This window comes from Amblyomma mixtum, chromosome 2 (genome assembly GCF_055824585.1).
Source record: "Amblyomma mixtum isolate Tamu chromosome 2, ASM5582458v1, whole genome shotgun sequence".
NCBI classification, from domain to species: Eukaryota; Metazoa; Arthropoda; class Arachnida; order Ixodida; family Ixodidae; genus Amblyomma; species Amblyomma mixtum.
Window position 1 is genome coordinate 169,312,845 of NC_143013.1, and position 12,881 is coordinate 169,325,725.

General features: G+C 46.8%; 2 protein-coding genes across 4 annotated transcripts in view; both read right to left on the reverse strand.

The window, feature by feature from the left end:
* The window catches only part of LOC149361529 (huntingtin-interacting protein 1-like), a 121,026-nt gene extending 113,286 nt beyond the window's left edge, over positions 1 to 7,740 (reverse strand). For 2 of the 3 annotated variants that reach the window (XR_016288965.1, XM_089572700.1), the window contains exon 1: positions 7,442 to 7,740. Coding sequence is in view for 2 of the 3 variants with exons in the window: in XM_089572700.1 (XP_089428826.1) it covers positions 7,442 to 7,528 (87 nt within the window). In the remaining variant the exon portion in view is untranslated. The remainder of the gene's footprint in view (positions 1 to 7,441) is intronic. The other variant, XM_089572701.1, reaches the window with a different exon arrangement.
* Positions 7,741 to 9,398: 1,658 nt separating this feature from the next.
* Positions 9,399 to 12,881, reverse strand: part of APC7 (anaphase-promoting complex subunit 7) — a 50,220-nt gene continuing 46,737 nt past the window's right edge. Inside the window, exons 15-16 of the mRNA XM_089572703.1 lie at positions 12,712 to 12,829; positions 9,399 to 10,921 (exon numbers count right to left, since the gene is read on the reverse strand). Coding sequence (XP_089428829.1) covers positions 10,859 to 10,921; positions 12,712 to 12,829 — 181 coding nt within the window. The 3' untranslated portion in view covers positions 9,399 to 10,858. The remainder of the gene's footprint in view (positions 10,922 to 12,711; positions 12,830 to 12,881) is intronic.

Sequence of the window (12,881 nt, forward strand, 5' to 3'; positions counted from 1 at the left end):
TTGACCATGGTCAGTGACCAGTGAATCTCATCAAGCCATGATTCCTGACCAGACGGTATGCTGTCGAACCCTTGACTACGGTACCATCTTCACTTATGCCCACAACAGCTGAAGCTATTATCTTGTCCACGGACAAAAACAATGTTTGCCCTTTCAGAAACCTTCTGGTCACAGCTTCCTCCTCAGAAGGGCAGAAAGCTGGGCAAGTTGGTTATGATCCATTATACAACAGCGCAGAAGACAAGGAACAAAACGAAGAAAAGATGACATGAGCACCTCTTGCCTTCAGCTCTTTCTCAGTATTCACTGAACAACCATGCTAACGATTCGCCCTGACAGTGCCACTAACTACAATTCCCATCCATTTCATCATTGGAAAAGTCAGCATCAGAGACATCTACACTGACGATCTTCATAAACAATGCTTCAGTAACCAAATCACCCAACTTTCTCTTTTCAGGTGAACGATTTTGAACGCCTGCATTTAATAAAAGCATTTAGTACAGTACAGTCTTTGCTCACAAATATGGCACATCAGGGCAAGAAAAAGTCGCTTTGAGATTCTGGGCATTAAGACGCCATGTGGACTCAATACTCTGAAAGGCCACCATAGTCCTTTTCCTTTGTTCATGACAATGAAAACTGGAGCATCATATAAACATTAACTACACATTACACAGTCTACATGCTAACTTGCATCATTCACTATCAGTTGGAAACAGAGAGTACAAAAATAAAAGCTGCTTCTTCGTTCTGCCAAAGAACACATGCAGATGCCCATCTTCACTAGTTTACATCTTCACAGTATTTCTAATTACATCCCAAAAAATTTTGCTGTAAAAACGTCTAGAAGTGACTTTAAAAATTTTTTTGTGAATGTAGGTAACAAAAAACTGGATTAAATCTTGGTCAAAATGCCAGTTTTCTCAAAAGAGTTTTTTGAACAGACTGCCCTGCTTACAGAAAGCGTAGCACAACAATGGCTTCATGGATTTTCATATGGTAAGTTGCATAGCGTTCCTAGATAAATTCTTAATACAGTGATGTTCGTATATGTTTTTATTCTGCCACTAATTTGACACGATGACTACGAGTGCATTAAGCAAGCATGAATATAACATTCTAAGTTGAGCGCTCTTGTTATCCTCTACATTTCTACCCCGTTGGCAAAATACAGCTGTTGCACACATTTCTCTTGAGGCATATTGGTAAACTGCCATTAATGATCTGAGCGAACCTGCCATACCGCCCATACGCCCTCCACCCCATTCTTATTCTTCCAGTCATATCCCTCTCATGATCCGGATCAGCTGTCAATACCTGCCCTAAATGGACATATTCCCTTACCACTTCTAGCACCTGGCTACCAATTGCGAACTGCTGTTCCCTTGGGAGACTGTTGAACATTACTTTGGTTTTCCACATGCTGAAAACCCATTGTTCTGCTCTGCTTGTCTAATTCATTGATCACGCTTTGCAGCTCATCTCCTCAGTGACTCAGTGAGGCAATGTCATCAGCGAATCGCTAATTACCTAGGTATTCTCCATGAATTCTTACCCCAACCGTTCCCAACTCGGGCCTCGGAACACCTCCTGCAAACAGGCGGTGAATAGCTTTTCCACGTGACTGCAAACCGTAATCAGCTGATACGGCACTTTCATAACTTCACATGTAGGCTTCTCTTGTTTCGCAAGTGAAGATGCGAAATGCCCTTGGTGGCCAATATGAAAAAGGCACAAAATATACTCGAAGCAGCATTTTTGAATTCTGTACAATTTCCTCTCTCCAAGGATTGGTTTTAATAAAGAAGCTTGTTGTTTCTTCCAATTTTCTATTTAGCATAGCATTTTTTATCGCAGTTTCTTGATTACATATTTGGCACGGGGTCTACTTATTTTCTCAATTTCATTGCTGTACATATTTGCCGTGCAAATGTCCATTCTCTTGTTACCACACATCCCGCAAATGTCCATTCTCTTGTTACCACACATCCCGGCATGAATGAAGAGAGACGCTGCCTGAACCTCCCACCTCTTCCCAAAGCATATTGAAAGTAAAAGTTAAAAACGGAAAGTTAAAAACTACTCCACCAAACATAAAAGGCTGCATGAAAGCTACAAAATTTTTTGTCCATCCACTTCAATGCTGTGATGACGAGTCCTATTGGAACTTTCAATATTCAGACAGAGATGTCTCCCCCGTTTGCAAATCCACCTAGATGCAACATAAGCATCAAAAACGGTTTGGTTTAGGTTTGGTTTATGGGGTTTAACGTCCCAAAGCGACTAAGGCTATGAGAGACGCCGTAGTGGAGGGCTCCGGAAATTTCGACCACCTGGGGTTCTTTAACATGCACTGACATCGCACAGTACACGGGCCTCTAGAATTTCTCCTCCAAAGAAATTCTAGCCGCCGCGGCCAGGATTGAACCCGCATCTTTCGGGACAGCAGCCGAGCACCATAACCGCTGAGCCACCGCGGCGGCGCATCAAAAACGACAATCTTCTCAGGTCATTCAAAACACTGAATGGACCACTCTGAAGGGAAAGGATTCAATGCCCTCGCTGGGCTACCTAACAAGGCGTTGACCTGCCCCAGCTGTGGAGCAGTCAAGAGTGATAAGCCGCCAGCCCCTTTCAGTCATTTCCTGGCCACATCGAACTTGTCTGTTAGTGCTGGACATTGCACGCACAGCACATGAAACTGATAACAGCTGCAGCGACAAAACAAATCACTGTAGACACTGACTGAGCCCAGCGATCTGCTCACCAAATGCAGCCTGGCCGGAAGAAGCCAAGCACAAAGCCCAACTTCCAGTCAAGGTGCAACAGTTGGAAGATTGTCCCTGAAGGTGGGACGTTTCATTAAAGATTGATAAAAGTGGACATTTTGCCTGTTAGCCCCATGGTGAGTATACCAGCAACTTCAACAGGCAATTTGCAGTACGTGGCAAGACTTGCATCATGAAGCTTTAAGGGGGGACGAGGGTCTTAAAACTGACCTTTTTATTTGCGGCTAGAACTTCATGAAATTTTGCACACAGATGTGTTTTTCTCTTCTGATTTCAAAAATGTAGTCATAATTCAGCTGGTGGTCTTAGATCAAAAGTTATCTTACATTCTAGAGTGTAATTAGGTAATTTCTTACGCAGCTTTAATGAACTTTCCTCACTGCATTTTGTTGCTTTTACTTACACGAATTGATAGCCATCATACCCGATGACATTCTTACTTGATGATGATGATAGCAATTTACAGTTAGCTTAACGAGTTGCAGTGTAAAATACTGCAACCTTTTACTCTCGACATAGTATATCAGGATGACATGCCTTTGGAGAAAAACGAAGAAGGTCACCGAGTATGGGAACTCTCTGGCTATCAATTCATGTAAATAAAGGCAACAAAATGCAATGAGAAAGTTCGTTAAAGCTGTGTAAGAAATTACCTAATTACATTCTAGACTTTGTAAGATCTAAAACCACCAGCTCAATTATGATTACATATTTGGAATCAGAAGAGAAAAATACATCTGTGTGCAAAATTCGGTGAGATTGTAGCCATAAATAAAAAAGTTAGTTATAAGACCCTCGTCCCCCCTTAAATCTCTTCAGCGATAATTATGGCATGGCAGGCTTAAAATATTTCGAAATTACTGGAGCAAGCATGCACCAAAGGCAAGAAAATAAATGGTGGGTGCAAGGATACAACCAGAGGATGATTGAGTAATTTGGATTTTCTAATCCGTATGCCACCACATAGCACACAACCAAATGCAAATATGAGCAACCCAACGATGATTTTGGACATCAGAGAGCGAATTGAATAAAACAGTCTGCAAGAGTTCTGTGAGATGCCTCAAGACATGCCACCAAAGAGTTGCCGTTTGTTCAAAGCACTCTGCTGCAAACTCATAGCAAGTAACAAGGACTGATCACTTCAACTGCACACATCCTTAAACTCGTGCCTAAATGCATCACTGACTCACAAGTTCCCACTGTGTGCCACATGTGTGCATACAAAACATAACCAACGAGGACTCTCATTCCTAAGTGTACATACAGTACAAGACGCCATGTGGAACATAATAGCGCATCTATCTCACTCTATAAAAAAAATGATGATGTTGTTTTTTTCCAGACTAAATGTATGCCTACTGCTTTTCCTACTGTGACATATTCCTGCGAAAAGCCTAGCAAGCTGCCCTCATCAAGCTAGCATGTGTGTGTGTGAACTGAAAAAGAACTGCTTTCTTTAAATCCTTGCAGAGAAATCAGCACAGCCGCACAAACTCCTTCAAGATGTAGAGGGACGAGGAATTTGAGCACTGCTTTTGAACCGTGCAGTTTTTCCACCACAGCCTGCTGATTTGCACCATGCCATGCACAACAAGGGACACACGTCAGCAATGCTTTTGCAGAAGGAGAACTGCACACGTTAACCACTTAGTATGATGAGTAATCAATGAACAGAGAGACTGCTCAGTACTGCAACATCCAGCTGCGATGAAGCCTTGGCTACAAATGCAGTTTCAGGCAGTTTGGCATTCGTGCTCCAGGTGGGAGACAGCCAAATATGCACTACCATTCTGCTGCTTATGGAAATGAAACGAAGAAATCCTCCGAGCAGCCGTGTGCACTGCTAGTTACTCAAAGATTGCACCATGCAATTAAATATGTAATGGGATTATGATGAAGTGCTAGCTCTTATACCGGCAATCATTTATAATACACTGAAACAACTAGAGAGAAGCGCTGCTGGCTTGAATGCTGCCAAGACCTCCGCCTCACTTGTCAGACAACGCCGCCATGGTCAACATGAGCAAGGATGTATCTTGCATGCTAAAGAAAAGCATCAAACAAAAAATTAAGTTTCAGGCCATTAGCATTATTCCTCGACATTCGAATGGTGATGCAGCAAAGGCATGCTAGGAGTGCACGCTTATCCTTGGTCGTATGGAAAGGACAAAGGCCCGAAGGTCTTCACAAACTATAGCCAAAAGTTTCGGCCAACGTAAGTACTTGATTCAGCCCTTTTTGCGCATTCTTCGCGACGTGACTTGACACAGAATCGCCCTGCACCCGTACCCGCATCAGGCGAATCTGCCAATCTCTCATTCCGAAACCTTACTCAGGCAGAAACGATATGAAGGCACCCGTGACAGATAGCTGCGATTCGCGACGACCTAGACTCGCCGCCGGGTTCTCACGCACGCCTTTCATCGGCCGCTTCCGGAGGCGAACTGTACTACGCGCTGATAGGCAAAGACACCACTGCGAGGCGGGTCGCCTCTGTTCTTCAACCAGGCCAACATACACATCTGCCGACCGATAAGGGGCAGCATGCTCCAATTCCTTTCCAAGAGCAGAACGTGTTGACCGCCCAACTGCGGTCGCGCAAACAGCAACACACGTGCAGGAAAAGAAAAAACAAAAACCCCCGCAAAAGGCAGCGCGCGGCCGTTCTCCCCTCACGTCAGCCGACGCGCGTGTCCCGTTCGGGCGCTCATTTATTGCGGGACCGTGAAACGCCCACGACTGTTCAACCCCCACCTCTCGGTGTCACCGACCCGAGAGAGCCGCCGACAAAACGACGAAGCCGAGTCAAGGGAGTGACACACTCATAGAGCCAATGGGGACGTTTTTTTTAGAAGGCGATGGTGGCGGCACCTGGGAGAGGCGGTAAACGCATCAAAAATCCAATATGGCGGCGCGCGTTTAGGCGGCTGGTTGTGGCCGGTTGCTCGCGCTACAGTGCACTGTACCCGCGCGTTCCTGGTGCTGGCGGCCGCTAGCTCGATCCAAGCTTTGTAAATAGTGGTGATTAACTGATCCCGCGCTGCATTCACGCTTGATTTCCTAAGTACTTACGGAATCTGCTCACTCGCTTTTGTATTTCAATGTGTCTGTTGATGTAGCATGGTGTATGGTGGCGAGCGGCGCGACTGCTTAGCAGCTGCGCTCGATCGAGAACGAAAAGCGTAAATGGTTTTTGTACAAAGAACAATTTATTAAAAGAACATCAGCAGTGACAATCGATGTCCAAAAAGTGATTTTAAGTATGAGTGACATTGCAGTATCAGTAACAGGCATCCTAAAAATCAAAATAAAAAAAACGCCATTATGTAAACCTAGCAGACATGAGCGCACAGAGAATATATAGGGGATAAAAAAGGTGTCAAGGTACAGTATACATAATAAAATGCTACATGACTGAATATACGTTTGCACGCGACTTTGTAAGAGATTTAGGTAAATAGCAGAAAAGTAAAACATCTGACCTGTATTGAAACGCATCAGTCTGTGGCTATGAATAAACACACGCAGAGAAAGGCAGAGAAAATTTTCAACCTTTGACTCGTGTAGAAGAAATCACAGTGCGTTAGGCTAGGGACAACATAATATGCTGCAGTGCTAGTTCTTAGTATAAAGACTCCAAGAAAAGCTCACTGTGTGACTCGACATGACGCCAATGACGCTGCTGCAGTGCGAATGTCGCCGACGTCGCCGTTTTCGCTTGCGCGGCTGACCGTGCGTCGTCTGCTTGTCGTCTGCTGCCGCGTTACCCGCGTCGTCATCTTCGCATCTAATTTCTTTGATGTCTTATTTTTAATACCTATGGCTGGTTATAATTTAGTTCATAAGCATGTTTTTATTATTGATAGTGGTCGAAAAATTTCACTTTTATTAGGCTTAACTGCAGCCCCGTTTACCGCCGATACCAGGATCGCTGCAATCGTTTCGACCAGGGCGCCACCCTCGGCGCGGACGCGCAACTTGCAACATGCCACAGCCCTGGCCGAGTTGCAGGGGTGAGAACCCGCACGGAGCAGCACGCGTAGCTCGAAAGCACGTATCGCAGGGCGATGCGCGCGGAACAAGAGTGAAAGGAAAGGCCCGAACAAGGAAAAAGCAGAGGCCTGCCTACGATCGGCTACCGAACCGTGGAGACGATATTGGTCAGGACCTGAATGCCCGCGCGTGAATGCGGTCACAGGGGGGGCCGCCCACGCGCGCGACTGCCGCTGTTCCGCCCGTGCGCGAGAAGCACGGGCCTCCACAAGCTGCGATACACGCATACATCACGCGTCGCTTCGCAGCTTCTCGACATAGCCTGTCCGTGACAGGAATCGCGTTGCCGGGTGGAGGCGCGACACGGCTCGCAATCGAGCGACGACAGCGGGCGGACGTAAACAACATGATTGACGTAGCGCATCCGCTCGCCCAAACAAACGGCACGACGGGGAGGGACCCCGCCGGCGTGCGGAAGTCGCACCGCCGCGGCTAGAGTTACGCGCTGACCCCCGCAAAGGAAAACCGGACGATTCCACAGCCATGCAAAACAATAGGCGAGCGGAGAGAAAAACAAAAAAAAAAGGCAACAGGGTAGGGTCCACGCGTGCAGGAGGTGATCCTTCACGGCCGGAAGAGCCCCGGGTACTTACTTGTGACTTCTCGAAGTTCTCTTTCTCCTGATCCAAACTGTTGGTCCTGCGCTGCGTCAGCGCCTTGGGCAGAGGCAGCGTCGACATGGCGATGTCCGCTTCGGGAGCCCTGGCCGAGCGTGTGTCGTCTCACTCGCGCACAACGCCGCGAACAAGCGCGGTGCTCCCCGATCTTCGTGGAAGGACAAACCACGGAGGGGCGAAACACCACCACCGCCTCGATCGCGACCGCAGGCACAGCTGCCTAGCAGCAGCCAGAGCTGAAAGTTGCCATTGACGATGGCGATGCCGGTGCTGCCGTCGTCCGGTGAAAGAGTTGCTCGGTCGTACACGCCGGCGCTTCGCTGGGGCCGATAAAGGCTATGCCAACTGCGCTCTCTTTTCGTGCTCTTGTGATGCTCTCGTCTCGTCTCTTGCTCCCGGGCGGACGTTTAAACGCTCTGATTCACGCAGTTACGCGAAGACAGCGGGGCGCGCCAATGCCATGTTATGCGCGGCCGAACGGCGCGATCAGCATAATACTTGCGAAAGGATCGCGCCCGCCGAGCCGTAATGTTTGTATACACAAGCCGCACCGCATCCACGTTTCGCAACTGCCCCGCGGTGCGCTCACGAACGGCATAATCGGCAACGACCTCGCACCATCCGTCAACGGACGCCGCACCGCTGCGGAGAGAAAATACCGCACGCATCGACCTGACCCAGATATGCTATAAAAGGCCAGCTGCTCTTCGTGGGGAAAGTAAGAGGGCATGCTTTCTAAAGGGCACAAAAATGTTAGGCTATGGGAGGGTGCTGCTGGGGATAGGGTGGTCGCAGCTGTCACATGTACATGGTTGATTGGGGCAATGAGAGAAGTCTTTATCCTGCAGTGGGCGTAGTAATTAAGGCTGATGATAACTTGCCTCAGAAGCGCTGTTAGCACGACTCAATTGTGTCAGGGCTAATAATGTCATTGATGGTCATACACGAAGCGCTGCAAAACCGAGACAGTTGAGGGCTGACACAAGAGTAAGTTACTGGTTAATTTCTGCTCCTACCATCGCAAAACAAGAGAACAACTGCCTGAGGTTGCCTTCTGCTTGCCCTTAGCTATTTTAGGCTATCCGTAATTTTTCATGCACTTTAAATATATTTTGTCACTGCAAATACTCAGCTGCACTGAGAGCTGTCAGCTCTCAAATTTTATGCGACAGATCAATGGATGCACACACAGCCATAGGTCAGCGAACTCACTCATGAGTGGACTCACCCGGGCTGACTCGCGCTCATTTCAGATCATGGTCTGAGTCATGAGTGAGTCCGAACTCACGTTCAGAACATAATCCGAGTCATGAGTGAATCCAGATTCGCGTTGAGATCATGATTTGTGTTGTGAGTTCGGACTGACATTCAGATCACAATCTGAGCTGTGGTGAGTCCCGGCTCACATTCAGATCATGATCCGAGTCGTGGTGATTCCAGGCTCACATTCAGATTATGGTGAATCGTGGTCAATCCGTTAGTTTCCTGTGCACTCATAATACTTACTGCGCTTAAATGAGCCCAGATGAGTCGAGAGTTGAAATGAGTGAGTGAGTCCACGAGTCGTGAGCCGAAATGAGTAAGCCCAGATGAGTCGTAAGTCGAAATGAGTGAGTGAGTCCACGAGTCGTGAGCCGAAATGAGTAAGCCCAGATGAGTCGTAAGTCGAAATGAGTGAGCCCAGATGAGTCGAAATGAGTGAGTGAGAGCAATTGAGTCGCGAGTTGAAATGAGTGACTGAGCCCAGATGAGTCGTGAATCTGAGCGAGTCATTACGAGTTGTTGACCCCTGACGGCTAGTGAGTGAGTTCATGAGTTCGAATGAGCCCAGGCCTCTGAGTGTGAGTGAGCCCAAGGTTGACCAAAGTTTTGCGAGTGGAGTGAGCACTTGTGATTTTGCCTGGGTATGCACAGAGCACATACAATTCTGGAATTCGTTCTGCATATACAGTTGATCCATTTATTGAAGCTGAACAACAATATCTCTTTACAGAGGCTTCTCATCATCTTTAAAATGCCACAGGTAAACGTAGAGGTTGCAGGGTGTTGTTTCTGAGAGGTTTCAGAAAAAAACTGACATTTTTTCACACCTAATTAGCACTTCTTTTTTTTCACACTAACGATTTATTACAAAAGGGAGTCAGGTGCTTAGACTCGCCACGAATTTAAAATGCCAAAACCACACTTCTCATCATAGTTTTGTACAGAAAAAATGTAGGTGAAAGGGTAGGAACAAACAAATGTACAGCGCTGTGGATGCTCAGAACTAAGAAAATATGATAGAGAATATTGCAACCAAAAAACACAAGGACACAACAGACTCTGATAGGTTCAATAATCGCGCCAACTTGATGTCCAAAAGACTACCATTCCACACTATTGTCACTCTCATCATCCAGCAGTACAGTATCCAGCATCTGGTGCATAGAATCATTACATGGGAAAACGTACAAGCACTGCACGATTACTACCTGCCACTTGCCACGTACCCAAAGATTTCCAAGCTGCTTCTTTGGCTAATGAGACTTTGTTGTGCACAACTTTGTCACCCGGATAACTTCCGCCATGTATAGGCCAAGACTCGTCAATGCTAGCAAACAAAGCATTCACCATTGCAAGACGTAACACTTACAGTCCACGTACGTGTAATCGATCATGGGAGTAATTCGAAAGCACAATGCTACACTGTTTGATACACTAGTACATGGTCTCTCTTCCAAGAAACCAGGAACAAACAACCCTGCGTGTACTGCACCAAGAGTTATTTCCGCTATGCAAAAAAAAAAAAAAAATGCAATTTTATGTAAATTGCATTAAACATGCCTGTCTGTTAGGAAAGCATGTGTGCAAACTACATGGTCAAACTTTCGTGGTGCAACAAACCATTATGCCCAGGCTACCACAAACACTCATAGTTCCAGTTCAAGTCATCGGCGAACAAGCTTGAGTCACCATTGCATCTGCCCACCAACCAGCAGCAAAAAAGCTTTGCTACACAACGTTCACATAATCATGGCAAATTGGGTGTGACAACCAGGTGATTCCAATTTATCTGATGAAACACCATCAGGCCTCAAACAGGAAAGATTTCAACACAATATTTCTCCAGTTCTGAGGCAGTGTGACTTATGGTATACATAATGGCATGCATTACACAAGAGCGATTTCATGAACATCCAAGGTTTCGATAAAACAGAGTTTTAATACAGGTTTGCTGAACAGGTTACAGCTGGTCCTTGCGTGTAATCTCTCCAATGCCGTCCATGTACGAGATGATACACACACTACAGCATGGCTTCAAGGGTAGAGCACAATTCCCTCCATCTCACAGGTCCGGAACATCTCCAAGCAGGTGCCTGAACCCTGCTAAAACATGCAAGCTACGAGTGTAGGTCAGTTGTAGGAATACTCGACGTCCGACCACACAGCCTCCACTTCACTCTCTTCGAGCTCATTCTGAAAGAAATAAGCAAAAAGTACAGCCATTCGATGTGACTGATACAACAGAGTATGCGCTAGCATTAACTTCCACCCCGAACGGAGCTGACGAGTTCCGACCGTGCAAGGAGCGGCTGGCATGATCCCATCTAGCAACCACCCTCTCCACTCTCCCCTCCCTTTGTCTTCCCTTTCCCTCTTTCCACTTTGCCACCTTCCAAGTGAGGCTTCAGAAGGACAGAAGGACATGTTTCTAATAAGAGAGCAATTACTCATTAACATCCACCCGAGCGCAGCCATAAGGCTACAAAGGAAAGCTATACAACTTTCTCAGAAACTTCGTAGTTGAAGAAAAATTCGTCCTGGTCCGTGGTTCGAATCCAGGACCACTGCTTCAGAGAAGTAGCCGCTCAGCCGCTCTACCAACTGAGCTAACCGGGACGGCAAGCTTATGGCAGGGCAAGAGCGAATTAATCAATAACTTGAACTGGGAACCGTGTTGGTCAAATATTGGTTGGTCAAAAGACAGATTTTTCCAGCATAGGGGGCTCTTTTGCAAACGCATTAAAAGAAAAATTACAGAAAGAACAATATTTAACACATTCAAGTTAACGCTATGGCTTTGGAATTCCTTGCATGCAAAAGCTGACACTTATGCAGAGCCCATATTCGGATTGCAACGTTCTGCAGCATTTTTTTTTTTAAGTGTAATGAAATTTGCGATATATTTTCTCCATGGCAGGTAACAGAGTAATGTGTCATGCTCAGCCTTCACGAATATTCTCTTATGACCCCAATCACTCAGCGTCTGCAATGCTGCTTACAATGAATGACCGAGCGAACGTGATAAGAACCAGGAGATGGTGAACTTTTTTGACGGTAAGCTGTCTTTACATCTGCATTCACCTATGTGCATCCCAGTGGCGAATTTCATTACTCAACATCCAACTCAAAATATCTTTTGCAATGTATTTGATTTCAACCTTATTCAAATCATTACACGCTTCCAGCTTTTGCATTCCGTCCTCATGATGAGCTGCCAGATACATGGCTGAAATGAGGAAATGAGTTTCGAGACAAGCGCATTAAAAATGGGGGGGTGGAATGAAGTCCGTCTGAGCTATCGTGGCAAGGCCTCTCTCCCAATCACCAGAATGAGCATCATTCAGGGGACACTGCCCAAAGATTCTAACTTTGCCACACCTAATACAATTGGCTCTACAGTCGTATTAGAGCAGCCACACACACGCATTTTCCTGCGACACAGCCACAGTTTCAGGCCCACAGTTCAAAACTTGCACTCAACAACTATAATTGGATTCAGAGGATCAGAGTAACTAGGAATCTCACTTGGCTTCACTGAAATTTGCTGCTGGCCGCCGCGGTGGCTCAGTGGTTATCGTGCTCGGCTGCTGGCCCGAAAGACGCGGGTTCAATCCCGGCCACGGCGGTTGAATTTCTATGGAGGCCCGTGTACTGTGCGATGTCTGTGCATGTTAAAGAGCCCCAGGTGGTCGAATTTTCCGGAGCCCTTCACTACGGCGTCTCCGGACGTTAAACCCCATAAACCAAACCAAATTTGCTGCTCAACGCACGCAGGACCCTGCTTCTAAAGCGCTTCATGCTTTGAGATGGAGCACAGCGATTCCTAGCTGGCCAGCCGAGTAGGGCATGAAACGGAGTACAAAGAAACAAAAACAAAAGAAAAAAAGAATGAAAGGAGGAAGTTTACGAGATGGTTGGACAACCGAACCAGGGTCAGGACATCAAGAGGGGGGGGGGGGCAGAGGGCGGAGAAAGTCACCCACCTCAACGTCTGACTCGGCAATCTCGTCCACGTCCATGTCATAGCCACCTTCGACGTTCTCCGGCCTCTGCTCCACCCTGCGTGTGCCTCTCCGGGCGCTCGCGTTGCTTGGGTCCAGACTGGAAACGAACCACCACACACCACTGGCTTCCAAAGGGCGCATTGCACAAC